This window comes from Clavispora lusitaniae (assembly GCF_014636115.1).
Source record: "Clavispora lusitaniae strain FDAARGOS_655 chromosome Unknown tig00000185_pilon, whole genome shotgun sequence".
Classification (NCBI taxonomy): domain Eukaryota; kingdom Fungi; phylum Ascomycota; class Pichiomycetes; order Serinales; family Metschnikowiaceae; genus Clavispora; species Clavispora lusitaniae.
This window is the reverse complement of record NW_027093979.1, coordinates 703,423-729,924: the sequence shown is the minus strand read 5'-3', so window position 1 is coordinate 729,924 and position 26,502 is coordinate 703,423. Positions and strand designations below refer to the sequence as shown.

General features: G+C 43.6%; 13 protein-coding genes across 13 annotated transcripts; 9 read left to right on the top strand and 4 right to left on the bottom strand. All coding sequences in view use genetic code 12, as the record gives it.

The window, feature by feature from the left end:
* Positions 1–135: 135 nt before the first annotated feature.
* Positions 136–546, top strand: HHT1 (Hht1p; the record flags this gene model as incomplete). The annotated part of the gene is made up of 1 exon (XM_002614434.2): positions 136–546. One exon carries the CDS (start codon positions 136–138, stop codon positions 544–546), a length of 411 nt encoding a protein of 136 aa, XP_002614480.1.
* Positions 547–1,420: 874 nt separating this feature from the next.
* FOB63_003996 (uncharacterized protein) lies at positions 1,421–3,376 on the bottom strand (the record flags this gene model as incomplete). The annotated part of the gene is made up of 1 exon (XM_002614435.2): positions 1,421–3,376. The coding sequence occupies one exon, from the start codon at positions 3,374–3,376 to the stop codon at positions 1,421–1,423; it is 1,956 nt and encodes a 651-aa protein (XP_002614481.2).
* Positions 3,377–3,505: 129 nt separating this feature from the next.
* FOB63_003995 (uncharacterized protein) lies at positions 3,506–3,775 on the top strand (the record flags this gene model as incomplete). Its single annotated transcript, XM_066102373.1, has 1 exon — positions 3,506–3,775. The coding sequence occupies one exon, from the start codon at positions 3,506–3,508 to the stop codon at positions 3,773–3,775; it is 270 nt and encodes an 89-aa protein (XP_065958314.1).
* A 1,881-nt stretch (positions 3,776–5,656) lies between these two features.
* On the top strand, positions 5,657–9,658 carry FOB63_003994 (uncharacterized protein; the record flags this gene model as incomplete). Its single annotated transcript, XM_002614436.2, has 1 exon — positions 5,657–9,658. One exon carries the CDS (start codon positions 5,657–5,659, stop codon positions 9,656–9,658), a length of 4,002 nt encoding a protein of 1,333 aa, XP_002614482.2.
* Positions 9,659–9,733: 75 nt separating this feature from the next.
* On the top strand, positions 9,734–10,492 carry FOB63_003993 (uncharacterized protein; the record flags this gene model as incomplete). The annotated part of the gene is made up of 1 exon (XM_002614437.2): positions 9,734–10,492. The coding sequence occupies one exon, from the start codon at positions 9,734–9,736 to the stop codon at positions 10,490–10,492; it is 759 nt and encodes a 252-aa protein (XP_002614483.2).
* Positions 10,493–10,673: 181 nt separating this feature from the next.
* ERV14 (cornichon family protein) lies at positions 10,674–11,143 on the top strand (the record flags this gene model as incomplete). The annotated part of the gene is made up of 2 exons (XM_002614438.2): positions 10,674–10,690; positions 10,750–11,143. 2 exons carry the CDS (start codon positions 10,674–10,676, stop codon positions 11,141–11,143), a joined length of 411 nt encoding a protein of 136 aa, XP_002614484.2.
* Positions 11,144–11,307: 164 nt separating this feature from the next.
* Positions 11,308–12,670, bottom strand: FOB63_003991 (uncharacterized protein; the record flags this gene model as incomplete). Its single annotated transcript, XM_066102371.1, has 2 exons — positions 11,308–12,577; positions 12,624–12,670. 2 exons carry the CDS (start codon positions 12,668–12,670, stop codon positions 11,308–11,310), a joined length of 1,317 nt encoding a protein of 438 aa, XP_065958313.1.
* A 641-nt stretch (positions 12,671–13,311) lies between these two features.
* Positions 13,312–14,118, top strand: FOB63_003990 (uncharacterized protein; the record flags this gene model as incomplete). The annotated part of the gene is made up of 1 exon (XM_002614441.2): positions 13,312–14,118. The coding sequence occupies one exon, from the start codon at positions 13,312–13,314 to the stop codon at positions 14,116–14,118; it is 807 nt and encodes a 268-aa protein (XP_002614487.2).
* A 285-nt stretch (positions 14,119–14,403) lies between these two features.
* FOB63_003989 (GTPase-activating protein) lies at positions 14,404–16,257 on the bottom strand (the record flags this gene model as incomplete). The annotated part of the gene is made up of 1 exon (XM_002614443.2): positions 14,404–16,257. The coding sequence occupies one exon, from the start codon at positions 16,255–16,257 to the stop codon at positions 14,404–14,406; it is 1,854 nt and encodes a 617-aa protein (XP_002614489.2).
* A 1,362-nt stretch (positions 16,258–17,619) lies between these two features.
* Positions 17,620–18,417, top strand: MET8 (bifunctional precorrin-2 dehydrogenase/sirohydrochlorin ferrochelatase; the record flags this gene model as incomplete). Its single annotated transcript, XM_002614444.2, has 1 exon — positions 17,620–18,417. One exon carries the CDS (start codon positions 17,620–17,622, stop codon positions 18,415–18,417), a length of 798 nt encoding a protein of 265 aa, XP_002614490.2.
* Positions 18,418–18,611: 194 nt separating this feature from the next.
* Positions 18,612–19,931, bottom strand: PRO2 (glutamate-5-semialdehyde dehydrogenase; the record flags this gene model as incomplete). Its single annotated transcript, XM_002614445.2, has 1 exon — positions 18,612–19,931. The coding sequence occupies one exon, from the start codon at positions 19,929–19,931 to the stop codon at positions 18,612–18,614; it is 1,320 nt and encodes a 439-aa protein (XP_002614491.2).
* A 692-nt stretch (positions 19,932–20,623) lies between these two features.
* FOB63_003986 (aminophospholipid-translocating P4-type ATPase) lies at positions 20,624–24,538 on the top strand (the record flags this gene model as incomplete). The annotated part of the gene is made up of 1 exon (XM_002614446.2): positions 20,624–24,538. One exon carries the CDS (start codon positions 20,624–20,626, stop codon positions 24,536–24,538), a length of 3,915 nt encoding a protein of 1,304 aa, XP_002614492.2.
* A 109-nt stretch (positions 24,539–24,647) lies between these two features.
* GCD2 (translation initiation factor eIF2B subunit delta) lies at positions 24,648–26,171 on the top strand (the record flags this gene model as incomplete). The annotated part of the gene is made up of 1 exon (XM_002614447.2): positions 24,648–26,171. One exon carries the CDS (start codon positions 24,648–24,650, stop codon positions 26,169–26,171), a length of 1,524 nt encoding a protein of 507 aa, XP_002614493.2.
* Between the last annotated feature and the right edge of the window lie 331 nt (positions 26,172–26,502).

Sequence of the window (26,502 nt, the reverse complement as noted above, 5' to 3'; positions counted from 1 at the left end):
AAACGAGCACATGGTCATGCGGTTTTTTACTATGTTAGGCTCGCCACCTGTGCGCAATGGAACCCCGAGGACATTTTTTTAGGGGCGCAAAATTAATTTTTCTCTCTTGTAACCAGTTTTTCTTTTCTTGTAATCATGGCTAGAACTAAACAGACCGCAAGAAAATCCACCGGAGGTAAAGCTCCAAGAAAGCAGTTGGCTTCTAAAGCCGCCAGAAAGTCTGCTCCAGTCAGCGGCGGTGTCAAGAAACCACACAGATATAAGCCAGGTACCGTGGCGTTGAGAGAAATCAGAAGATTCCAAAAGTCCACCGAACTTTTGATTAGAAAGTTGCCTTTCCAAAGATTGGTCAGAGAGATTGCCCAGGACTTCAAGTCCGACTTGAGATTCCAGTCCTCTGCTATTGGCGCTTTGCAAGAAGCTGTTGAGGCTTACTTGGTTTCTTTGTTTGAAGACACTAACTTGTGTGCTATCCACGCCAAGAGAGTCACCATCCAAAAGAAGGATATCCAGTTGGCAAGAAGATTGAGAGGCGAGAGATCGTAACTTCTTTGACTTGTTTTATTTCTTTTATGTTACGCGATGCGTATGATTGGTTTAGTTAGTGTATAATCCTGGTCGGACACAGCTTGAATGGATATGTTTGATAAGAAAACGTAGAGAGAGCTACACGAAGGGTAGTATAAAAGTAGACTTGATTTTTGCCTTCACTTTGTTGTAGATATCATGCTCGCTACTAAACACAAAATAGTATGAGATATCACAAATAGTTCAAACCTCTCGTATTCATATTTATTGCTTCAGGATGCATGCTCTTCTTCATTCTCTCTCCTATTTCATCTCTTAAAACTATTCTGAGTATTCAGTTCGTACTCTTATGGTTTAGAAATGAATTCTAATCGAGATGGTATACCGTTCGATAGAGTTTTCTACAGTAAATCAAATAATACGTTAATTAGGTGAAAAAATCTTTACTTCAATTCAAGTTCAACGTATTGATATAAGATAATCATTCGTAGTGGCTGAGGTATTTCCTAGTGGTTGAGGTTACTTATCGTAAAACTTTGGCGAAGTGAAACTACTCCATGATTGTTTTCTACTCCGCAAATACTGATAAAAATCGCCAAATTAGTTTCTTTCTTTATCATTACTGATTGGTATACCATGCTAGGTTATTTATCTATATCGATGGTGTATTTTTCCAGTGTACTTGCGCATTCACATTATTCCATGGGCATTGAAAGTCCATATATTTCTTATTTGATGCTATTTGCTGATAACATTTCGGTTCCCCTTCTCGTCAATAATTCATGAGTCTAAGATCAAGCCTTCGTCCTCACTCATCACTCCACCATATATATTAGCGACAACTACAAACACTTTTGTCCTGATAGTTTTAGTATATACTTCGGGTAGCACCTCAGTGGTCATTACCCTGAGTGTCTTTTTCTTCTTCATCTTTTTTCTCTTCATTTTCCTCGTTGGGCTCCTCGGCATTCTCCTCGCCGTCCTGGTCTTCGCCATCAGGGTGCGCCACCGCTTGATGCTCGGTTTCTTGTTGTTCCGACCCCTCTTCCTTATCTTCCTCATTCGGAGGACCGAAAGAATAGTTGGGTGGCACGTATCCACCGTATGGAACAAAAATACCCTGTTGGTAACCAGGTAGAGGCGGGTGAGGAAGCGGAAGCGCATTGTTCTCCAAGGAAAGCTTTTCGAACATTGCGCTCATATTCTCTTGGCCAACACCTCCTCCAGGATAACCTTGATAGAAGCGCTCATTTTCATCCGGAGGAGGAGGCCAGAACATGGGCTGCCCTTGTGTATCCGATGGCGTGTCTTCGCTGCCTGTTTCACTCATCGGCGTCATACCATCGGGCGGAGCAAACTGCGGCATTCCATGGAGATTGGGTGCCATCTGGGGAATTCCAATAGGGATCGGGCCAAAACCTTGAGAAGAGGAAGGCACTGGGCCTTGTGCGCCTGGCGGAAAGCGAGCAGCAGCAAACGCAGCAGCAGGGTCCATTCCCATAGACATGGCGGCAGCGGCTTGCATCTGGGCTACCTGAGCCATCTGCCGCTGCTGGTGAAACTTTTTGTTGTTTGCCGAAACGCGACCCCAACCCAAACGGACCCTATTTCCGCCAATGATAAAGCCTTCCATTGCCTGAATGGCTTCCTCGGCCTCTTCCCGAGTAGAATACTTTAGAAAACCGCAGTTCTTCCCTGGTGGAATCTTAATCTGTTGGATTGTGCCGAAAGGCTTGAATAAGGTGAAGAGTGTTTGCTCGCTGACTTCAGACCGGAGTCCTCCAACGAACACTGTCGTATTGGATGGGTCCAGGTAAGGATGGCCCGCCATATTCATACCAAACTCATTTTTGTCGCCCATCATTGGCGGAAAGTAGCCGTAAGAAGAGTTCATGGGGCCCGGTGGGCCGCCTGAGGCCTGTGGCCCGCCCATATACATGAACTCTTGGGGTATCATAGCAGGACTCTGAGGGACTGCCGGGGAAAGACCAGAGTACATGTTCTTCTGATCGGGAGATTTTCTGAGCAATGCCGTGTTTCGAGGTGTGGCAAGAGCAACACGCAAGGGTCTTCCACCGAACCAAGCGCCATTCATCTCACGCAACGCTCTTTGGCGCTCCAGCTCTTCTGTAAAACGAACAAAACCAAAACATCTGCTTTTCCCTGAAACAGGATCTGTCATCACTCGGACAGTACGGATAGAATTGGGAAAGGATTTTTGGAAGAACAGAAGTAAGTGTGCCTCAGTTGTAGAGGCAGTAAGATCACCAACGAAAAGCGAGTATTCGGGCGTATGGATGAGAGGCGCTGTTAATGTGGCCCCTGAAGCCCAGTTGAGCCGGAAATACTTTTTCTGGTTGTCTGGATTGTTGGGAAAGTGTTTCTGCGAGGGCATAGCAATATCCGGCAACAACTGACCATTGAGGGCCAAAGCCAGCTGTGCCTCCTCATACAGCTGGAACTCAACGAAGCAGTAACCCGAATGGGATAGACCGGTGAATCCCGACTCCGGTTTGATGAATTTCGGTTTGATTAGTTTCACGCTGACTTTGGAGCGTAAAATCTGCCACCACAAGTCGACAATGGCACTTTCATCGAGCCATGGATCGAGATCGCCCATCCAGAGAGTTCGGGGCTTTTCTGAATGCGGCGTACCTTGCAGTTCATGTTCGGCCGTTTCTGTGGCCAGACTCAGTTCTTTGGTGGAAATTGGAGGTTCGGGAACTGTAAAACTCAGAAGCAATTCTTGTTCTTGTTGGTGTTGATGTGAAGCAGTGGAGGTGACGAGCGTTGGATCCACTACCGAATACGACAAGGATTCCGGGTCCTCGTTAGTAGAAAGAGACATGTTTATATTGTTGGTTGAAGGCAGTTATCGGAAAAAGCGGGGATGCTGTTGATGAATTGAAAAGCGGCTGCTGGAATTGAGCGGAATGCTGTCAAAAGCGGCTAGTAATAAAAAAAGCACAAGAAGATAATGGAAAGATTGATGTTCAAGGGCAGTTTGTATCAATCATTAAAAGACACGTTGAAAGTGCAAAGCGGGACGCCGGACAAAACGCAAAAGCAAAGAAAAGCAAGAACAAGAGCAACAATTAACAAGTTATTGAAAACGGAAACAGCACACCGGGACCAAACAAGATTGATGGGAAAGGCAAAAGAATTGAACAGAGAGAAAAAAAGAAAAAAAAGAAAAACAAGTACACCAGGAAAGGGCGAAGCTGGAGAAAAAAAGCGGCAAAAGTAGTTGGCGCTCCAACGCTGGCGAGGCGGAAAAAACCCTGTCAATGCGCCCTGCAAATTAAAAGTGTCTGGGCAATTTCAGGGCGTGCGCCCAAAACCAGCCAGAAGTGGCGCCCCATATGAGACATATTTCGTGCGCGGCGCGGCCAAAGTGGCTAGAAGCCGCCCGTTCGGCACCTCCTGCAGGGTTCAGTCTTGGACCCTCGCTCGGCTTGACTTCGGCTATTTCTGTCCGAGTGGCTGTGTTCAGCCACTTGCAAAATGTTTCGGACTCGGATCGAGTCGACTCCTGTGTATAGGAAAAGTGCTGTGTGGAGATATCGGTATGCTGATTAGACTTTTGGTGATGTATTAAAATGGTTGTCGCGCCTAGACTGCCGTATGACTAGACTGAGCCAATATAGATATGAATACTGTTAAACGAAGCTGTTATATATTACTGATGATACTTGCTACTATTAGAAACTAGCATTGTTGCACTTGACAACACTACCTGGCCAATCTTTACTACCATCAAATGTATCTCGAGCATGGGCAAGATTTGGAACAGGGCAAGATTTGGAGCAGGGCAAGATTCGGAGCAGAGCCTTTTTGCAAAGCTTTTGGAATTATTTTGGAACATTTGCAACTCAAACACTAATATCTTGCATTTTCTAGCGCTCTTTCGTAGAATTAGTCAGCCCCAGATTCTGGCCACTTTGGTCGCATAATGGTATTATGGACAATTCGCATGTTCTGTGAAAGATTTGTCAGCGGGAAAGGTCTATGGAGAAACAATAGAGCCGAAACGTATTTTCGTACTCCACCCTCTGGTAATCTGAGGATTACCTGATGACTTATCCAGAATAATGTGAGAGAAAGAACTAGTCAAGAAACCTAAAGCTTTCACTTGTGTTAATTTAATATTTCCCAGCTTTTAAAGCTTTCCTTGTTGTTTCAATTCTTGTGTTGTACTAATCAAGTAAATGGAGTTAAGTAAGCCGGAGAAATGCTTTCTAATGCATTGTGATTGTATGTTAAGCTATGGGATTCGCTATTTGAACTACCAATATTTGCCTTAAATGATTTTGATATCAACTAAAGACTTTTGGTTGGAATGGTTTATGGGTTGAGGAACTCCACCTGGTACCATTTGGTGATTTTTCTAATCAGAAAATATGACAAAACGATAACAGCGAATGTTGACCCAACACACTCTGTAGCAATAACTACTTCAACAATTGAGAGGCGAGTAAGAGAATTATCTACGAAACAAAGAAGCAACAGCAAAACATCGATCTTAACCTTCTCTCTCTTTCCGTAAAATGTACGTGTTGGCCATATGGGACCGGTCTAGCAAATTAATAAACGTGGAAATTTAACCGAATCAAAACACCACCGCATCCCTCAAGCACTTGCCTGAGCATTGAGACGATAGAGACGAATCCGATTCTAGACAAATTCAGAAAGTTGTCAATTGTGGATTGAGATTAGTTTATGATTTTGAGAGTGCTAACTCCACGGATGACTGAGATAAAATGTTAGGTTATTTCGATCACCTTGAACATGCGACATAAGTTGGATCTATGACTATCAGGAACATACTTTATTACTTTCCAATCACTTGCAATGAGGCGATACCTTCATTGAGGATACCTTCAGAAAATAGTTACAATTGGTCTCTTCGTTAAGCTCTTCGAAGCCACGTCATATTATTTAAACATCCACATAATATTACTTTGATCCACTTTACTTCTACTGGTCCCATATTTACCGATATAGCAATGTTGTGGCTATAATCTTGTGCATCTGTTCTGCGCCTTTCTCTATTAGTATTCCGCACTAATACTTCTGCCTACTCGCGACTCCACAGAGATGCGCTTGTACACACAACATAAACAAACCCATGTCCCGCCGATCAGACGAAAATCTGCGTGTGTCTTCCACCACAGCACATCTCAGTCGTTTTCTCCAGGATACACGTCTCTCCGACGAGCCCATGGCATTCCACTCGGCGCCGAAAAAAGAGAGCCTACGCTATACGCATTCGCCCGATTTGAGCGGTGGAAATCCCAAACCCGCCAAAGATCCCATTGGCAACGCTTTTGGGGATCCGATTGCTGCCGCTGTTGGAGATCCTGGCGCTTCCAAGCCTGCTGTTTCTGACCTTTCCAGTTTCAGCCGTCCCAGTCCCATCTTGAACCGGCCCGCTACTGAAGAATCGCCTGTTCTGTATCTGATGGCGTCCACGCCTCAGCTCGATCTCGACGTGGCCGAGGAGACCCATGATAACAAGTACCACAAATTGCTCCGATATATGCCCAACGCTGATTTCCACGCCGACGCCAGCAGCATTGCGGGACCTTCAGTACCAAACACATTCAAACACAAGTCTCACCCGAACGCGCAGACCAAGGACCGCATAGGCTTGGCCAGAACGATAGAAATGTCCCCAGACAGGGCTTCTGTTGCGAAAGACGTTTCGCAAACCTCTAAGGAGTCGGCCCTGCCGTTATCCTCTTTAGAAAGAGAATCAGCTCACAACCTGACCTTTTCGCCTCGGAGTCTGCCTGGAACTGTGTCTAAGGCTTCGGAGCCTCCAATGGGGAATCGGGGTAGAAATGGAGACCCTCGCCTGCAAAACTCCTTGCGCCGAGAGACCTCGCCAATCAAAACATCCACCGTAAAAGGACTCAATATCTCGCAGGATGATGCTACCCCAAGCTGGATGCCACACGCGTTGAATGAAAAGTGGGAAGGCAACTTCTCGCCCCAAAATTTAAGCGCACGCCCTGACCTGGCTGCTCTTGACTTTCTTGACGGAGAAAGTAATACCTTCGTCCACAATCCGCCCACTTCAACCAACCACAAGGTTACAACCCCAGACTGGAAACGTGTTTCAGAGGAGTACAAATCCAAACTAGTCTATGACGGCTCTCCCCTACAAGACATTTTCCAAGCTCTGGATGATTCCAAACACACTACTGCTGCGTCAAGGCAAAACTCTAAAACGGGCAATTCGCTTGTGACTCTGGCCTCAAATATCTCTACTCCTGTCGCATCAAAAGACACCGATGTTCATTTGACCCAGCAGCAAATTAATCAATTGGAGGATATGCTCGAAAAGGCAAAAGACGAGCCTGACGATTATCAGATTAAAGGTTCGCCACTCAAGCTTTTTGGTAGCGATTATGATACGTTTACCAAGGCTATTCTCACAAAGTTTGTGGAGAAGGTACGTTCTAATGCAACCAGTGCAAGACGGGAACCTTTGCCTGTCCCTAGCCAACTTGATCCCCCAAAGTTAAAGATAAAAAACTTTACCCAATCGAGCGACTACACAAATAAAGACTTTCTCAAAAATGCCAATAGCTTGTTTGCTCAAATCCAGCGGAATGCCTACAAGTCTGGAAACCTAATATCTAAACAATCTGAAGGTTCGCTTAATTTTCATTCGCCGTTATCTAATGGTCATTCTAATGCAACATCGACGCCAAAAGCTACAGGAGAACAGCGTCGTGCTTCTTTCGACGATTATTCGTCCTTTCTGACTGATTTTGGTCAGGAAAGCATCTCCTCAGATCACATCGAAAACCTGAATGACAGAGTAAATGCAGCGTTTGGCAATGAGTACACTCCAGATGAAAAATCTTATCTTTCAGAGTCTATGGATCAAACCACAGAGTATCATGGCAAACATAGGAGTAATGATAGCTCCTACACTTTTGATGAGTTTTCTGACCTTGATGATCTGGAGCAATATCGTGGAGCACAAGGAGTCAACCTGATCCAATCACCAAAAGTGAGGAATCGAAATCCGCTAATTGATGAGCAACCGTTCTCCAAAATATCTCCATTCAATGATAACTCTGCTGCTACAGTTCAATTTCTTTCCAGTAATCAAGAAAAAAAGGATAATACGATAGAAGATATGACTATGGATTATGACAGAACATTTGACTCTATTAAACCTCCTAACATCAAATGGAAAACAGCATCACAATTGAAACTTGTTAACAGAGATACAAATAAGGGAGGTCTGCAGAGGAAAAATTCAAGTATGGGAAAGGGTGAATATTTGGTTGGAGGCATTGTGAAGCCAGGCAGCTTTCCTAAGCAGTATGGAAACATGATATTCGATTCCGAGCAAAATAAGTGGGTTTCAAATGATAAAGAAAACGATTACCCAGGCTCATTAGATTCCATTGAGGACCTTGATACAGCTTCAAATGAGAATGAACTATCAGATGCCAAGAAATCTCACGATCTTAGTATATTGAAACTGAATAATCGTCAAAGCAAAAAAACCGACCGAAACCTAGAAGTCTCGTTTCAAGTGCCGAACGAACTGGGATATTCTTTAGAAACAAAGGATAGCTTCAACGTCACGCACTTATCTGAATTGAACGATATGACATTCACTCAATCAAACAAGATGCTAGTTTCGTTAATTACTGGATCTATGGATGAAGGCGAGTGGGAGAAAGTCACGTCAATTGATTTGTCAAGTAAAAACCTAGAAAGGGTAGAACGGTTGGAAAGATATCTCCCAGCTATCAGAAAAATCAATCTTTCTGATAATCATGTTAAGTTTATTAGTGGTTTACCGGAATCTTTGCTTGAATTGAACGTGTCTCGCAATGACATTCTGAACATCACATCGTTTGAGAAATTTCGCGACCTTCAGATCTTAAATTGTTCCTTCAATGGGCTCTCCAGTCTTAGGGGACTTTCTCATAATATTCATTTAACTAAGATTGATTTGTCTAGCAATGATATCGAGTCTCTTTCCGGGTTGGAGAATTTGACTAGTTTGATTTCTTTGAATTTGTCGCAGAATAACGTGTCTGGAACCATTGACTTCACAAATTTCAGTTTGTCAAATCTCCAGGAGTTGAACTTGGCTGAAAACAAGATCACTTCATTGACAGGAATTGAGACTTGCCGTAATTTACGTGTTCTCAACTTGAATGAAAATAAGCTAGAACGAATTCTGTGTCGCGAGAAGCATCGTCACATGAAGAAACTTCTTTTAAAGTTTAACAAATTGAAAGACTTAGATTTGGTACCATTTCCTTCGTTGAGAATTTTGAGGATCGATGGTAATTATCTTGAAAGTATCAACGGCTCTAACAAGCTTGAATTCTTGCAAGAGTTGTCTATCAAATGTCAAGCTAATTCTTCCATAACGGAAAGGCTTGTTATGGATGCAGAAGACGTAGTTAATTTGGACTTGTCGGGCAATTCAATACCTCCGCTGGTTTGGGTAAAACGACCACATTCTAATGCTTTCGCAAATCTCAATATTTTGAATCTCTCTGCCGTGGGTCTCACAAATATTCCACCATCATTTGGAGAGACATTTTCTAATGTTCGAGAATTGAATCTCAATTTCAATAAATTGAGCAATCTTGAAGGTTTGTCCAATCTCACGAGACTCAAGCGCTTGAATGTACTCAGCAACAATATTGATAAAGTTGAAATGATTTTACGGAGCTTATCAGGAAGCAGAGAAACGTTGAAGATACTTGATATGCGCTTGAACCTGTTTAATTTTGAATTCTATCCGTACGTGTTCAACCCACAGGAATTGGAATATGCATTGCAATCTGGAAGCGATGTCTTTACTAGCCCGATACAACTAGAGGCACATGATGACATTGAGAATTTTTCAATCCACTACGATGCCATGAATAAGAGTCAGAAAGAATGGGAGGCTCGAGATGCAGAGTTCTTTCAGAAGTTGCGAGCTGATGGTAAATTCAAATCTTTGAACGAGCGGCTCAACTACGAAACGATTTTGATTGGTTTTTTTCCACGCTTACGAATACTAGATGGAGGAAGTATAAACCGTGGAAAACGGGAACAAATGGAGGAAAGAATCAAATCTGTGAAAAAGGCTCACTAAGAAAGATTCCGCGTCTCTACTATTTAGGAAGGAATCCCGCGCACACCTTCGAATGTCTCCAGTATTTCGATTTCAATGGTCTTATCGAAGAGAATCAGTATCCAGTGGCTGTCAGAGCAAGCAGGCGAATTGACAGATACCTTAGTCATCAGCACCCCAAAGTGTTTTTCTACAGATGTGAGAATCTTTAAAGAGCACTATCCGTATGAAAAAGGAAACGACCTGGACCTGGACGCCATGGACAAGATCTTCGAGTTTGTAAGCATGGGAACTGAAATTGACATTGAGGGAACCAACCAGGTGCAGTTTCCTTCGGAAGTTAATCTTCAAGAGATTGTTCAAGCCATCAAAACTGGGAAAAGTGTTGAAGAATGCAAGGCGCCCCCTGATATCGGAACATTTTGGCCAATTGAGGGCAGTGAAGATCGAAAGGAAACTGGATCTATGGTCAATCCCGCGACTGGGGTATGCACTGATTATGTTGAGGTTTGGCGATCATTGAATCCCGCCGAAACTACGCCAGATGAGGAAGTTCGTGAGAACCATTGGAAGAACAAGAAGGAAGACACAGAAGTCGGTGTCTATACGTATAATGCTCAGGAGGATAACCATCGAGGAAGATTGATTAGGCTTGGAAACTGGGTGCAAGCAGTGTTTTACGCCTACACTAACGGGAAGCATGAGTTGAGTGTGTTAAGAGCATATTATGATGAGAGCAGTGGTCAATGGCAGTATCTTATTCGGTACGGGCCGTATGATTTCCCCGACCTTGGTACACTTTTCGACAAAGAAAGTATCGACTTTCGTGGTGTTCTGTGGACTAGAGTGGAGTAAGTTAGTGCAGTGAGTCTTGCGTTGTCTGATGCAGTCAAAGAACGCTGCGGAATAAATTTGATGAAGATCCGTTCCTGTAGCGAGTGCGACAGTTTTCCATATCGGGCAGTCTAGCACGGTGCGGATCCTCCTCTTGAACAATTTTTAATTCCACTGATAACAAGAGCAATCGAACAAGACAATGACAGGAGAGAGCTGGTATGTTTTGAATGGCTTATTACTAGACTATAATTGGAATGGGCATACTAACAACTTAGGTTATTTATTTTTGCCGTTGTTGTCAATGCTTGCAACCTTTTTTCACAGGTGTTTTTCACCATCATGTATTCAGATTTGGAAAGTGACTACATCAACCCAATCGAATTGTGCCACAAATTGAACCCATGGTTCATTCCAGAGGCTGGCTTGCATGGATTCTTGACCATTCTCTTTTTGGTGAATGGCTACTGGTTTGTGTTTTTGTTGAACTTGCCTGTTTTGGCGTTCAATGTCAACAAGTTTATCAACAAGAACCACTTGTTGGATGCCACTGAGATCTTCAGAACCTTGTCGAAGCACAAGAAGGAAAGTTTCCTCAAGTTGGGTTTCCACTTGTTGATGTTCTTCTTCTACTTGTACAGAATGATCATGGCTTTGGTTGGAGATGAGTAAGCGACGCTATCGCAGCCACATCGTGACAAGAGCCACAACGACAAGAGTCAACTTTGAACAGTCCGTCTCGAGGACCACTTAGAAATTCCCTGCGAACAAATAATGCTACTTTTTTTTTTGTTGTTGCCTAGCTATTGTTTAACATTAGTCATACACAACATCTCCTAAGGATTTGTCATTTGTGCCAAGCGGGCATTGATTCTCTGTAGTTGCATCTGTAGGCCATGCTGTGGATGGTAAATCCGAGAGACGTCATCGAGATCCATCATTACCTTATCGCTTAGATTTCCCGTCTGGGTTTGGGGACCAGCCACCGCATTTTTGAGTTTGCTCAAAGATTCAATCATGGACGAAAATTCGCTGTGCTCCTGTTTACTGTCATTATACTCCTTGCGAGTTTTGGTGAGCTCACTGCCCACATTTGCATGCTTTTGTTTGAGCTCGAGCATATTTCTTCTCACTTGATTTTTGCGCCGTTGAATATCGGCAATGTCATTCGAAATGTCTCGGATACTAGCATGTAAATCCATCAAATGCTCAATGTGATAGATGAGGTGTGCTTTAAATTCGTTGAGCACTGTTGCCTCGTTGACGATTTCATTTTTCGCTCCTTTCGGGGAATATTCATCAACAAACTGTCGAAGCACATCGAGTGTGGTGAGATTGAACCGTCTGTCTCTGGAGCTGGCTGTATGTAACCTTTCAGCGTCTATAATCAAGGGTTTCTGCTTTCCCTTGTTCCCTTTACTCAACAGTGTAATTTCACTAGCAATGCCATCCAAGTGTCCAAATTGAGTCAATCCGACAGTACGTAGTGGTTTGGGGCCCAAAGAATGCAATAGAGGTTCCTGGGCATGTATTTTCCGGAGCGTTGGGTTCTCCACAATTCTTCTGGAGCGTCGGGTCGCAACTTTCTCCTTCTTCTCCGTCTCCGTTTTGCGGGGCCGGCCCCTTTTCCTTTTCTTTGGTTGCTCTGTAACACTGTCGGCATTTTCTCGCTTCGTAAGATTCTCTTCCGCTTCTTCATCTTGCAATTGATGCTCAGTAAAGTGATCAGAGACATGCTGTTCATTGTACTCATTTGCTTCATTGTGTTGGCTCGCTTCATCCACCCTGTTTTCGATGTGTTCAGTTCCATCATTGTGTCCACTATGCGTATTGTAAACCTCCGGTGTTGCCCTCTCGTACGGAAGAGTGTCTGGTTTCTCATCTTCGTCGTCCGAGCTGAAAGCCTGTTTCCGTCGGCTTTCTCTCGCTTCATTGTAGCGTTCCAATGCCAGAGACTTTTCCTGGCTTGGTCCTTGGTGGCGTAGACGGGGAAGATTCACATCCTCGGGCTTGATCAAAGCACTTTCTAGGCTATCCAATAATTTGCTCTTCTGGGCTCCCACTGGAGAGGTGATGTTCAATTCCTCTACTTTTATTGCCCGGGCCCTGGATGTTAGTTACAAATGCTCAAATATGGAAAACGTCAACATACCCTGATCCTCTTATTCGGGCTTCCCTTCTTTCTAGCTTATTGTCCATGTCCTGTGTTATGTTTTAGATCGCGCTGAGATGATCCACATTCGCGTTTTATGTAGATGGACTTGGCATACAGTCTACATCAGTATTTAGACCGACAAAAAAGTGCTAGAGCCAAACTCCTCATCGACCCGATGTTGCATTTTTATGACCAAGTAAGGATTCATGTTGTTAGGAATGTATTTATGTAACTCATAATCATGATATGTGGTTGGATATGCGCATGTGAGCCATATTAGGCTAATGTTCAGTAACATTCATCCATACATGGGTAGATCGTAAGATCGCATGACCGCATCTTATTTAGCTTAACACTAGACAGCTTGTTATCTGATGCTGAAGACCTGCAAAAAGAGAGATAATATTGAGAATCTAACTTTCACATCTTCGCAGGTAACACAATCTACATTTCTTCTCATACTGTCTCTAAGCGAAGGCCAGGAATCCGAAGACTTTCAATAAGGAAGTACAGCTATTTAAAGACGTGAAAGATCTGAATGGCTGAGTGCCCAACCTGCAACATTAGCTCGTCTCGTTGCAAGAACATACGACAGCACTCAAACATACGCATCAAGCTTAATGGTAAGGTCACCCTTCGAAACCACTGGTACTACGGCACATTCATAGCAATATTATATTAGTATATGTACGGCTATACGGCCAGCAAAGCTGTCCGCTTATTGTTGAGAGAAGTGCTCCAACAAGATGTTTCTCTCCTCAGAGTCAGCACCCCAGTTCTTGACAACAACACAAGAGCAGCCAACAACCTTTCTGGCGTTACCTTCTCTGTCCAATTGGCACAAACCGGCCCACTCACCCAACAACTTGGCGTCGGAAACCTTGATCAATGGGATCTTTTCATCACCCTCGTTACACAAAGCCTCAACCAACTTGACAATGGAAGCCTCGGTAACAGAGTCACACAAGACACACAATTGAGCCTCCTTTCTGGACAAAGCCTTGGAAGCTTCTCTCAAACCTCTGGCCAAACCATCGTGGACCAAAGAGGTTCTCAAGACAACCTTCAAAGCGTCTTCGATGGAGATGGAAGCATCTTGTTGCTCAACGGCAACTTCTTCGACAATTTGTTGTTCTTCGACGTCAGACATTTTTTCTATGGACTTCTTCGACAGGTAACTGCTCAGTGGGGAAAAAAGAAAGACTTAAGGCCGTGGGTAGAATTTTTTCAGAGCGCGAGAGAGCGCATGGCCGTGTGTGCAGGTGGCGATGTTGCATGGGATCCATTAGGGCGTGTGCCCTGTGTCACGTGTGTGCTACATCAAAACATTCCACCGACAGATTCCAAGAGAGATACTCCTTTTCGTCCTTTTGTGATTGTTTGTATACTAAATGTGTGGATGTGTACTCGTGCTGTGCTTGAATGTGTACTCATTGTGTATTTGTGTATATATTCTTGTAGATTCTCTTCCTTATTACTTCGCATTGCTTGAAGCTCGTCTATGTGAACAGTTAGCGCAAAAGAACATCTAAAGGAATATGGAACGTCTGTTATCTTACTCATCTGTATTTGCTGCAAAATGTATTGGTATGCCAATCCGTAATGCCCACAGTAGCCCATATTCGTCTACTGCCGGCCTACTAATTAAGCAATAGTAACTATGTGCACATTAGAAACCAGTATTAATGAACCAAAGAAATATTTAGTTTTTTGTGTTCGAAAATGAAGACTCTGCTTCACATAAATAGGTATAGGTTACTTTGGAGACCGTAATCGGTTAAAGCTCCATCTCGTTTGCTCCAAACGGCTCGTGGTGAGAAGGATCGTAATCCGAATCATCAATTGCCAGCTCGCTGTCAATTGCAGTCAGAGTCCCTGCTGCTACACGAGAATAGTCATCGTCGTCATCTTCAAAGTCCACATCAAAGAAGTCTTCGGCACTTCCGGTGATACGCTCAAACAAAGTCTTCACCTCGCCAATAATGCCGTCGTAACTGATCTCGGAAGAAGGCATGTTCAGGAAAATAACGTCCTCCGAGTCTGCCACCGTCATATTGCTAATGTTGGAAGCTGAAGGAACAGACAAGACATTGGAAAGATCGGGGTTCACGTACGTGGTTTGCACAAAGCCAAACTTACACACGATATCCAATTTCTCCTTAGGCACGAAGCCGTGTAAAGATTCGCCGAGCTTGAACGAATTCACCAAGATAGGAGTACCTTGTTGGTTCATGACGAAATCATTCTCGTCTAGCACATTGCCTAGGTCCGTCGAGGTTTCTCTCAAAAGAGCATTTTCCATCTTCTCCAAAGCACTTTCCAAGTCCTGTTTTGCCTTGGCCGTGTTTTGGTCACAGCTGTGTGCATACCAGATGGATTGCCCTGGTGGACATACGCCAGAACCACCGTTTTGAATAATCACTTGTATACTGTATTCGTTTTTTGTGGGCAAAGAATTTGGTGGGAAAACGACCACAGCAGAAGATTCGCCATCTGCCATCCATTCTTTGCAATCTCTTCTGACAATGGTGATGAGACGAGTCACATTGAATGGGTGCAATTTTTCCTCCAATTCCGCGTAGCTTGAAGATAAAAACTTGGGCATTTGGGTGGGCGACACCACAACTTTTTCATTAATCTTCACTGCAGAACCATCATTGAACTTGGCCACCTTTGTTTGGGGGTCATAGTCTACAAGCTTGGTGTCCAATTTGTAAGTAGCCCCAGCCACAGCTGCGCTTCGGCAAAAGCCTTGGGAAATCTCGCCTGGCCCGCCAAACTTCAGCACCATCACAGGGAAATTGCCGTACACGTCAAAGGAGACAAGAAACCTTTTGATACGGGCAATGGCCTCTGGGGTACGTGTGTGTTCTTTGTTAGCAAGACCGATAGAGTAAATAAGCTCGTCCACCTGTGGCAGCTTCAAATTAAAGTTGTTGGCCAAGAATTCTTCCACAGGCACTTTGGAATTGTCAAGCAAGAGCTGTTTTTTCGCATCGTCGTTGTTGTCTTGCAAGACAAACTTCAAAAATTTCATCAACGATCTTTTCGTGGCCAAGCTCAAGGAGTTGTCGGTGAAGATTTCCTCCTTGGTGGTGTTGGAGATTTTGCTCTTGAAGTTGTCATTCTCGAAAACGTGAAAGTTAGACAAGCTTTGGAACTCGAGGTACTTGTACACCCTGGACTTGATCAAAAGAGCTAACAAGTCCAGCTGGGCAAACATGATGCGCGGACTCAAGTCAATGCCGTAGTCTCTGCTCCGGAACTGGTTATTGTGCTTTCCTCCAGGGATATATATCTGCGCATCCAGAAAATGCCGGACCCGGCCGTGGTTCACCTCCAAGCACCATTTCTTCACCTGGTCAATGGTAAGTGTCGACGACAGATCGCCGTAGTAGTTATTTTTGTCCACGTGGAGGACCTCCACGCCTTGCCACGCCAACGCCGCCGCCAAAATGGACTCTGCCAAACCAGTGCCCAAGATCAAAATGTCGCAGTGGTCGAGCCGTAAACTGTGGGTGTTGGGTTTTTCCAATCCCGTCAACGGCGGAATCACCTCCGGCGTATACGTGACACTGGGTCTTCTTTCGGCCATGGACTCCCGGCGCTGAGAACGGTTGAAAGTCGGCATACGATATTATCGGTCTCTGGACAGCGGGGAAGATTCGGTGTTAACGGAACAAAGTCACAGCAGTAGTTTCTAAAACAACACGGGAAACGGTGGAACGGGACGAAATGTATGGGCAAATATCGGATTTCCGGTGGTGAAGTGTGGAGGTATTAACCTTATTTTTCCTCGGGAGAGGTGCGCACTGTATCTCGAACGCAAAAAAAAATAGAAAAAAAAAAAAGCAATATTGCCCCGCCTTATTACGATAACGTGTTAGACATAAAACTGTCCTTGTAACGGAAAATGACGGAAATACTGCAAGGTGCCGTATTGACTTACGTGTCTAGTATTTATCCATATTTGTAGACGGGTTCGGGTTAGTGCCGGCTTTCTTTCTTTCTTTGGCCTAGACTGTATGACGCCTGAGCACATGGACTCATTTGACATATTGGCATATATGGAGAGAGGTGCAGTCTACACATAATCCTAACTCTAACTTAAAGTACGAAGAAAGATGAAGGACAAGCAGACAACATGGATTAACTACGCTAAAATAATTTCGATTACAGACTAAAGCCTTTTCGCTTGCTAGCTTTGGTGCTCAGAAAGACATTCCTGCCTGATAACATTAATTAATTGTATATATATTCAAACAGGAGGCGATAGATTTCGGAAGTTGAAGTTTGTATCTTACTTTTGTCTCACGAATGTATTATTCCTGATTTTTATTTATTGCTGTTCATTTTACTAAGACAGGCCACTTACTGGCTCAACAAAAACTCTTTTGAACTCTCGAAAGTCAAATTCTCACGCATTCGTTTCTCTAAACAGATAAAGATGCCTAAATGTATTCAAGAATTCACTGGGCATAAGTAATCATTCAAGTGCCAACCTAAAGACACTTTGGCTTACGCTTATCGTGAATTGCGAAGCGGTTCCAATCGTCAGACATGGTCGGCCTAACATTACGTTTCACAAACGTTCGTCTACATTTGTTCGTGTGGTTTTTCAAATTGATGAAGGCTTACAAACTAACGAATCTATTTAATCAATTTGTGCGATTGATCAACAAGTTTTATGTAGTAGGAACCCTTTCGCCCATTTGCTGAGGTAACACAGTTCTTTTCATATAGTTGACTTGAATATTCTTTTCATACAGCTGACTTGAATATTCCTTCCAGTTCATTTGAAACCCCCATCTCTAAAGACCATAATTATCTGACGTATGTTACCGCTGTGATTGTCTCTAATTAGTGTAGATCTCACACTAGATTCGCAGTCATCTTCTGCATAGTGGGGTACCTACCATTACTCATTCTGATCAAACCAAGTTCGATCGTGTGATTGTGCTTGAATCGATAGATTTCCTACTGTTTGACTAGGATGAGCCTGCCCGGATCTTTGCTTTTGGCCTGGCAAGTAAAGGACAAGCATTGTCTTGTGATTGGTGGTGGAGATGTGGGGCTCAGCAGAGTTGAACATATGCTTCGAGCAAATGCAAAAGTGACGGTTGTTACGGGGGGGAAAGTGCATCCCAAATTGAAGACGTTTAGTGAAGAAGGCAAGTTGTATAAGCTTTTGGAACGTGACTATACGCCACTGGACCTAACAATGTATGAAAATGCTCATTTGGACAAGATAGAGTACCAAGATATTGGAGAAGAGCAGTACGGCATGATTGACGATATGGTGAAAAACAACCAGTTTGCATGTGTCTGCTGCTGCATCGACGATCCTGCTCAATCAACCAAAGTGTACTACCAATGCAAATGGCTACGGATACCTGTGAACATTGCCGACAAACCTCCCATGTGTGATTTTTACTTTGGCTCCATGTTCAACCAAGACGCGCTTCAAATCATGATCAGTACCAATGGGAAATCGCCCAGGTTGCTGAAAATGATAAAAGATGATATCGCCAAACAATTTGCAGGGCTAAACTTGAATGAGGCCGTCGACAACTTGGGCCGCATCAGAGCACGCTTGCGGGAAAAATTGCCCGAAGATGATTTGGATACCATCGATGCCAGAATGCAGTGGATCAAGACCTTGACTGATTTCTTCTCGCTCAGGCAGTGGTCGCAGCTCGAGTTGACTGAGCAGAATATTGATCGTATCGTTGAAGCTTATCCTCAACATCCACCGAAAAACTATGAGGCTTTTCAAGAGTTCTTGAGATGATGACACCATAGTTCGATTATAAAACACATATGCATTCTGCTGTATTTATTCCTGAATCCATACGCTACGGTAGTTTGTCTGTATCCTTCATTACCCATGAATGAAACATGGCCTACATTCACCAGTAAAAAAAATAACGTTCAACCTATCCATAGTACCTAAGCATGTCGTATTAATTTTGGCGATGATTTCGCTTAGTATGCAATGTCCTCGTGAACAAACACCTTTGAACCACCAGCACCCACATACTCTGAGGCAATATGGCCATTTCCCTTCAACTGGTACTGGTAACTCATTAATCCTTCCAACCCGACAGGACCTCTTGCATGGATCTTGTTCGTACTGATGCCCACTTCGGTACCAAATCCATATCTAAAGCCATCGGCAAATCTCGTGGAACAGTTCCAGTATACCCCGGCAGAATCCACACCTTTCAAGAAGGTATCTGCGGCCTCTTTGTTCTCGGAAATAATACAGTCCGTGTGCTTTGATGAATGCTCGTTGATATGCGAGATGGCTTCGTTAACGTCAGAAACATGCTTGACGGCTATGTCAAACGACAAAAACTCCTTGTCAAATGAGTCTTTGTCAGCTGCAACGACAAACTTTGGGTTCACTTTATCGGACAAGCTGTTTTGGATCTCCTCAACAACATGAAGCGTTACTTCGGCATCTGTGAGGCTAGACAAGAGCTTTTCCAACTTGGCACTGTCAGAAACAATATCTTTGTGAATCAACAATTGCTCAACAGCATTGCACCCCGCAGGGTAGTTTGTTTTTGAGTCCACAACAATACGACAGGCCTTGTCCAAGTCTGCATCCTTGTCAACATAAATGGAGCAGATACCATCGGCATGGCCCAAAACAGGGATTTTGGTGTTTTCCTTGATGTTGCGGACCAAGGCGTTGCTTCCTCTTGGAATGACCAAGTCGATGTACTTGTCTTGCGCCAACAAGTCACCCACTTCTTCACGAGACTGGATGAGCTGGATGGCACATTCTGGAACTTTGGTTTTTTCTGTGAGGGTCTTGTTAATGACAGAGCTGATGGCCCTGAATGTCTGGTAAGACTCTTTCCCTCCCTTCAAAATGGCACAGTTGCCTGATTTGATGGCAAGTGCAGAAATGTTGGCAATAACTTCAGGACGACTTTCAAAGATTATGAGCAAAACGCCAAGTGGAGCAGTAACTCTGTACAAGTTCAAGCCTTCGTCTAACTTTTTCGCCAAGGTGGTCTTTCCGACTGGATCAGCCAAAGCAGCAACGTCAAGAATACCTTGCAACATGGCTTCGTACTTGCCGTTCTTGGATAAATCTAGTCTTTTGATCAAAGACGATGATAAGCTGTTCTTCTCTGCTGCTTCCATGTCAACTTTGTTTGCAGCTAAGATTTCGTCCTTGGCGTCGTTCAATGCATCGTGGATCTCCTTTAATGCGCTGGATCTTTCTTCGTTGGAAAGCGTTTTGAGAATCCCAAACGCTTGATTGGCGTTTCTAGCGATCTGTTCAGCCATGACTAGTAGTAGGTGGAAATTTCGCGTGAGTCACTCAGTAATAGAAGAGCCAGAAAAGCAGACTACAGTTCAACATCAATATGAAGATAACTATACAACGGCAGTAGAGAAGTCTTAAATGTAAAAATACATTTAATGGAGCCTATATATATTAATGCTGAAAATTGTGTTTTTTTTTTCTTTTGGATTTTTGCGCCTTCTTGCCAGGATCTGTCATTAATTACCTTTAAGGACCATCAATTTGGCAAACCAGTACTGAAGAAAGTCAAAGGTAAAAACACCAAATAAAAACACTCAACATCGTATACCAATAAATTGAAGCAAAAAAGCCCACCGGTCAAGAACAACCACTTTTACCACTCAGCTTGTCGTATCTCCTTCTCTATAAATTTCTTCGCCCTATCGTGACCTTAGTCTTAAAGGCGCAGTGCGACTAATACACTAAACACGAGCCAAACTACAACACTAGTATAGACGAGGATTCTAGTCTCCCAACATACACAGAAATACAAAACCCACTAAGATACTTCTTTTTTTCATATCTTGCCACGTACACCAAAGTACCACAGAATTCATTACAAAGTTTGTGTGCACACCGGCATTTGTAACAGAAAAACATAGCCTATTCCTGATCGACTGGAAAAGTTCAAAAGCGTCGTCTGTGCCCCCAAAGTTCGGCTTTACAGATCACAATGGCGCAGGATCTGAATAATCCGTTCGCTGACAAGAACAATCTCATTGATTTGGATCTCAATGAATATCCAACTACCGAACATCCTGGCGAGCGATATCCAGTTTACGATAGTCCTTACACATATCCCACATCATCGACAAGAGCGGGCGAAAACAACGCAAATCCTTTCTCGGACACATTAGAGCTTTCGGATTTGGAAGATGACTCGTTCTATGGCCAGGGAACGTCCCATGGCTTGCACCATGAAGGTTCGAATCGTCAAGTTCCTCTTTTGAGCACATCGAATGAGCCCCAGCAAGAGAAAGCGCCTGGTTTTTTCCAGAACCTAAAGGCGGGCCGCAAAGGAAATGCCTCGGGCGCTTACATTGGAATGGTCGACGACTATACAGATCATATGAAGGATACCAACACTGGTCTGTCAGACTTTGACATTCGGAAAATTTTTAACCGAGTAAAAGGCGTTTTCCGAAGAAAAAATGTTGAGGACGCCACCGCTGCATTGGGTCCACGGCACATTTACGTCATGGATCGGGCCAAAAACCTGTCTTTTGGTTTCTATGGAAACCACATTTCTACAACTAAATACAACTTTGCGACGTTCTTACCCAAATTCTTGTTTGAACAATTCAGCAAGTACGCCAATTTGTTTTTCCTTTTCACCTCCATTATTCAGCAAGTCCCCGACGTTTCACCCACTAACAGATACACCACTATCGGAACATTGACTGTGGTGTTACTCGTTTCTGCGACGAAAGAAGTGATGGAAGATATCAAGCGTGCGAACGCTGATAAAGAACTTAATAACACAAGTGTGCTAGTTCTAGACCCGGAGACCGGCGAGTTCCACTCAAAAAAGTGGATTCTGGTTCAAGTGGGTGATATCGTGCGTGTCAACAACGAAGAATCTTTTCCAGCAGATTTGCTTCTTTTGAGCTCCTCTGAACCAGAAGGTTTATGTTACATCGAAACGGCGAACTTAGATGGTGAAACGAATTTGAAGATCAAACAAGCCAAGTCGGAAACTGCGTATTTGGTAGACCCACATTCATTAGTGTCTGATTTATCACATACAGAAATCATGTCCGAACAGCCAAACTCGTCCTTGTACACTTATGAAGGAACTTTGAATAATTTCGGACCATCTTCTAAACTCCCCCTTTCACCTCAACAATTGCTTTTGAGAGGTGCAACTCTAAGGAATACCCAATGGATCCATGGTATTGTGGTGTTCACTGGTCACGAGACAAAGTTGATGCGTAACGCTACAGCTGCGCCAATCAAGAGAACAGATGTGGAGAGAATCATTAATTTGCAAATCATCGCATTGTTTTCGATTTTGATCATATTGGCCCTTGTTTCCTCCATTGGAAATGTTGCCCAGATCCAAATCAACAAGAAACATATGCCATACTTGTACTTGGAAGGTACGAATATGGCCAAGTTGTTTTTCAAGGACATACTCACGTTCTGGATTTTGTACTCGAACTTGGTTCCGATTTCTCTTTTCGTCACTGTGGAGATTATCAAATATTACCAGGCATACATGATTGGAAGTGACTTAGACATGTATTATGCCGAATCTGATACCCCAACCGGCGTGAGAACGTCATCTTTGGTCGAAGAATTGGGTCAAATTGACTACATTTTCTCTGACAAGACAGGTACACTCACAAGAAATGTCATGGAATTCAAAGCTTGCACAATTGGAGGTAAATGCTATGCTGAGGAAATCCCTGAAGATGGCCAAGCTCAAATGGTTGATGGAATTGAAATTGGCTTCTACAGCTTCAACGATTTACAGGCTCATTTAAGAGACAATCTCCTGCAACAATCTGCCATCATCAACGAGTTTTTTGTTTTGCTCAGTACATGCCACACTGTCATTCCCGAAGTTAACGAGGTCACAGGAGCGATAAAGTACCAAGCAGCTTCTCCTGATGAAGGAGCGTTAGTTCAAGGTGCGGCAGATTTGGGTTACAAATTCACCATTCGTCGTCCAAAGAGTGTCACGATACATGCCAATGCCACAGACACTGATGCTGAATACGAATTGTTGAACATCTGTGAGTTTAACTCAACTAGGAAAAGAATGTCCGCAATCTTCAGATGTCCGGATGGAATGATTCGTCTTTTCTGCAAAGGTGCAGACACTGTGATCTTGGAGCGTCTTTCAGAGTTGGAGCCTCAGCCGTTTGTCAACGCAACCATTAGACATTTGGAGGATTTTGCATCCGATGGTTTGCGGACATTATGTATCGCATCGAGGATTGTTCCAGAGGAGGAATATCAAGCATGGGCTGCGCAATACTACGAAGCTTCTACTGCGCTTGAAAATAGAAGCGAGCAACTTGACGAAGTTGCGGAATTGATTGAAAAAGACTTGTTCCTTTTGGGTGCAACTGCAATCGAAGACAAGTTACAAGATGGCGTCCCAGAAACAATTCATACTTTACAGAATGCGGGAATCAAGATTTGGATTCTTACTGGCGACAGACAAGAAACCGCAATCAACATCGGAATGTCGTGCAAGCTTTTGAGTGAAGACATGAACCTTCTTATCATCAACGAGGAGACCAAGGCCGATACGAAACTTAATTTGAGAGAAAAGTTGGATGCAATAAGCGAGCACCAACATGACATGGATGCTTCTGTGTTGGATTCCTCATTGGCCTTGATTATTGATGGCCATTCCTTGGGATTTGCTCTAGAGTCCGATTTGGAAGACCTTTTCTTGTCATTGGCAACCCGCTGTAAAGCTGTCATTTGCTGTCGTGTATCTCCGTTGCAAAAAGCGTTAGTTGTGAAAATGGTTAAAAGAAAGAAGAAGAGATCTTTGCTCTTGGCCATTGGAGATGGTGCAAATGACGTTTCTATGATTCAGGCTGCGCATGTTGGTGTTGGTATCAATGGTATGGAAGGTATGCAAGCAGCTAGAAGTGCAGATGTTTCTATCGGCCAGTTCAAGTATCTCAAGAAGCTCTTATTGGTGCATGGTTCTTGGTCGTACCAGCGTATTTCCAACGCCATCTTATACTCGTTCTACAAGAATGTTGCCTTGTATATGACGCAGTTTTGGTTTGTGTTCTTAAACGGTTTCTCCGGCCAGTCCCTTATTGAATCGTGGACATTGACATTTTATAATGTTCTTTTCACCGTGTTTCCACCATTTATAATGGGTGTTTTTGATCAGTTTGTCAGCGCTCGTTTCTTGGACAGATACCCACAATTGTACCAGCTTGGACAACAGAGGAAGTTTTTCAATGTCACGATTTTCTGGGGATGGATCGTCAATGGCTTTTTCCACTCGGCCGTGATTTTCGTTTGTCTCATGGCAATCAACCGCTACTCCAATTACTTACCTCATGGTGGAGTTGCCAACAATTGGGCTTGGGGAACTTTGGTTTACACTACTTGTACATTGACTGCATTAGGAAAAGCTGCGCTCGTGGTGACGTTGTGGACCAAATTTACAGTTTTAGCTATCCCTGGATCATTCATTTTATGGCTTGTCTGGTTGCCCATCTATGCTGTTGTTGCGCCACTGATTAATGTATCCAAAGAATATCATGGTGTTATTGCGCACACATATCCAAGTTTGACATTCTGGGCCGCCGTCTTTGGAATCAGTATCCTCTGCTTGATCCGAGATTTTGCATGGAAGTTTTTCAAGAGAAGCTACAATCCTGAAAGTTACCACTATGTTCAGGAAATCCAAAAGTATAACATCCAAGACTACAGGCCAAGAATGGAGCAGTTTGAGAAAGCTATTCGCAAAGTGAGACAGGTGCAAAGAATCAAAAAGCAAAGAGGATTTGCCTTTTCGCAAGTAGATGATCAAAACTTGGAGAAGGTGGTCAGATTATATGACACTACGAAGAAGAGAGGAGTTTACGGAGAGTTGACTGAAAGTTAAATCAAACATTTATGTATTGAGGTGTACACGCAACATCAGATACTCACTAAAAAACTATATGAGAAATTTGTACTGTAAGCGCACTGGTAAAAAGTAAGAGAAGAAAAGAATGGGCGAAGAAAAAACCGCAAAGCCAGCCGACCCTCCGGCTGAGGGTGCCGAAGGCAAAAAGCTTTCGAACAAGGAGTTGAAGGAGTTGAAGAAAAAGGAAAAAGCCGCCAAAAGAGCTGCCCAGAAGGAAGCAGCAGGAATTACGCCAGAACAACAAGAACAGCTTGCACAGCAAAAGATCGAGAAGCGCAAACTGCAAGCGACAAACACAAACTTGAAGAAGCAATTAAGTCAGGCTGTGGTGAAGAACGAGGACAAAAAAATCCCTGCTTTGTTCAGCCACTTGGAAACTAGAGAACAAAGAAATGCTTCCTCTCCAACGGTTTCTCACATTGTCCATCCTGCGATTTTGACGTTGAGCTTGCACTTTTCGAGCCACAAGATTGTGGGCTCGACTGCCAGATTGAGAGAAATGTTGAAGGTGTTCAAGGCCGTGATTTCGGACTATCAAACCCCAGAAAATACCACCTTGACGCGACACATGACGGGCCATTTATCTCACCAGATAGAATACTTGAAAAGCTCTAGACCATTGTCAACGTCGATGGGAAATGCCATCCGGTGGTTGAAACAGGAAATCTCCCACATTTCTATCGACACGCCTGAGCCAGAAGCGAAAGCTACCTTGTGCAGTCGTATTGACGACTTTATCAGAGACAAGATCGATTTATCTGACCAGCTTATAATCGAGAATGCGTCTCAACATATCAACAACGGATGTACAGTCTTGACATTTGGACATTCGGAGGTGTTGTCGAAGTTGCTTCAGCACGCAGTGTTGGAACAAAACAAAAGCTTCAACTTGGTCATCGTCGACTCTCGGCCTTTGTTTGAAGGTAAAAAGTTGCTCAGCGAGTTGGTGAATGCAAAAATCCAACCAAGCGCAGAGGAACTTGAAGCCAACCCTAATCTCAAGTACGAGCCACCTGTTGCCATTACGAAGGAAAGATTGAGCGTGCAATACGTCATGATAAATCTGTTGTCGTCTACGATTTTGGAGGATGTCGACTATGCGTTTTTGGGAGCCCATGCCATGCTTTCTAACGGCTACTTATATGCTCGTGTTGGCAGTGCAATGGTTGCCATGATGTGCCACAAAAGAAACATTCCTGTCATCACCTGCTGCGAGTCCATTAAGTTTTCGGACCGTGTGCAATTGGACTCTGTAACCACCAATGAATTGGCGGATCCAGAGGATTTGGTGAAAAACTCTCAATTGCCTCCAGTGAAGAAGTCGTTGGCTTTGGAACAGTTCATCAAACTGCAAGAAGAGTCAGAGAAGAAGCAATCGGAAAAGAAACAGTCAGGATCGCGCAAACAGAACCAAAACGACAAGAAGGACTCAGAACAAGAAGCTCTGGCCGAGCCCTTGAGCAACTGGAAAGATATTCCTTACCTCAACATTTTAAACATCATGTACGACTTGACTCCGCCCCAGTACATCAACAAAGTTGTTACGGAGTTGGGTTCCTTACCTCCTTCGTCTGTTCCAGTGATTTTGAGAGAATACAAGAGCACGTAACAACGGAATAATGGGAATGCATAGATAAATCACGTAATATAATACATAACAAAAACCTGGTAATTATAGCAGTTACAGTCTTGCTCTAGCCATGTCAGCCCAGTGGCAAACTCAATGGCAAAGACTCCAATTCGCATCATCAGCATTGCCAAAACCAATAGGCCCGAACGGGTCATACAAAAGGTTTAATACGGTCTTCAAGTTACACTAAGCATATTATCATTATAGTTTCAAACTTCGAGCCCAACTTCTGATCATTTTTTTTTCTGCTAAAAAAACCTAACGGCACGGGTATAAGAATCATCGTATATGTGTAATCTGCATACGCTCG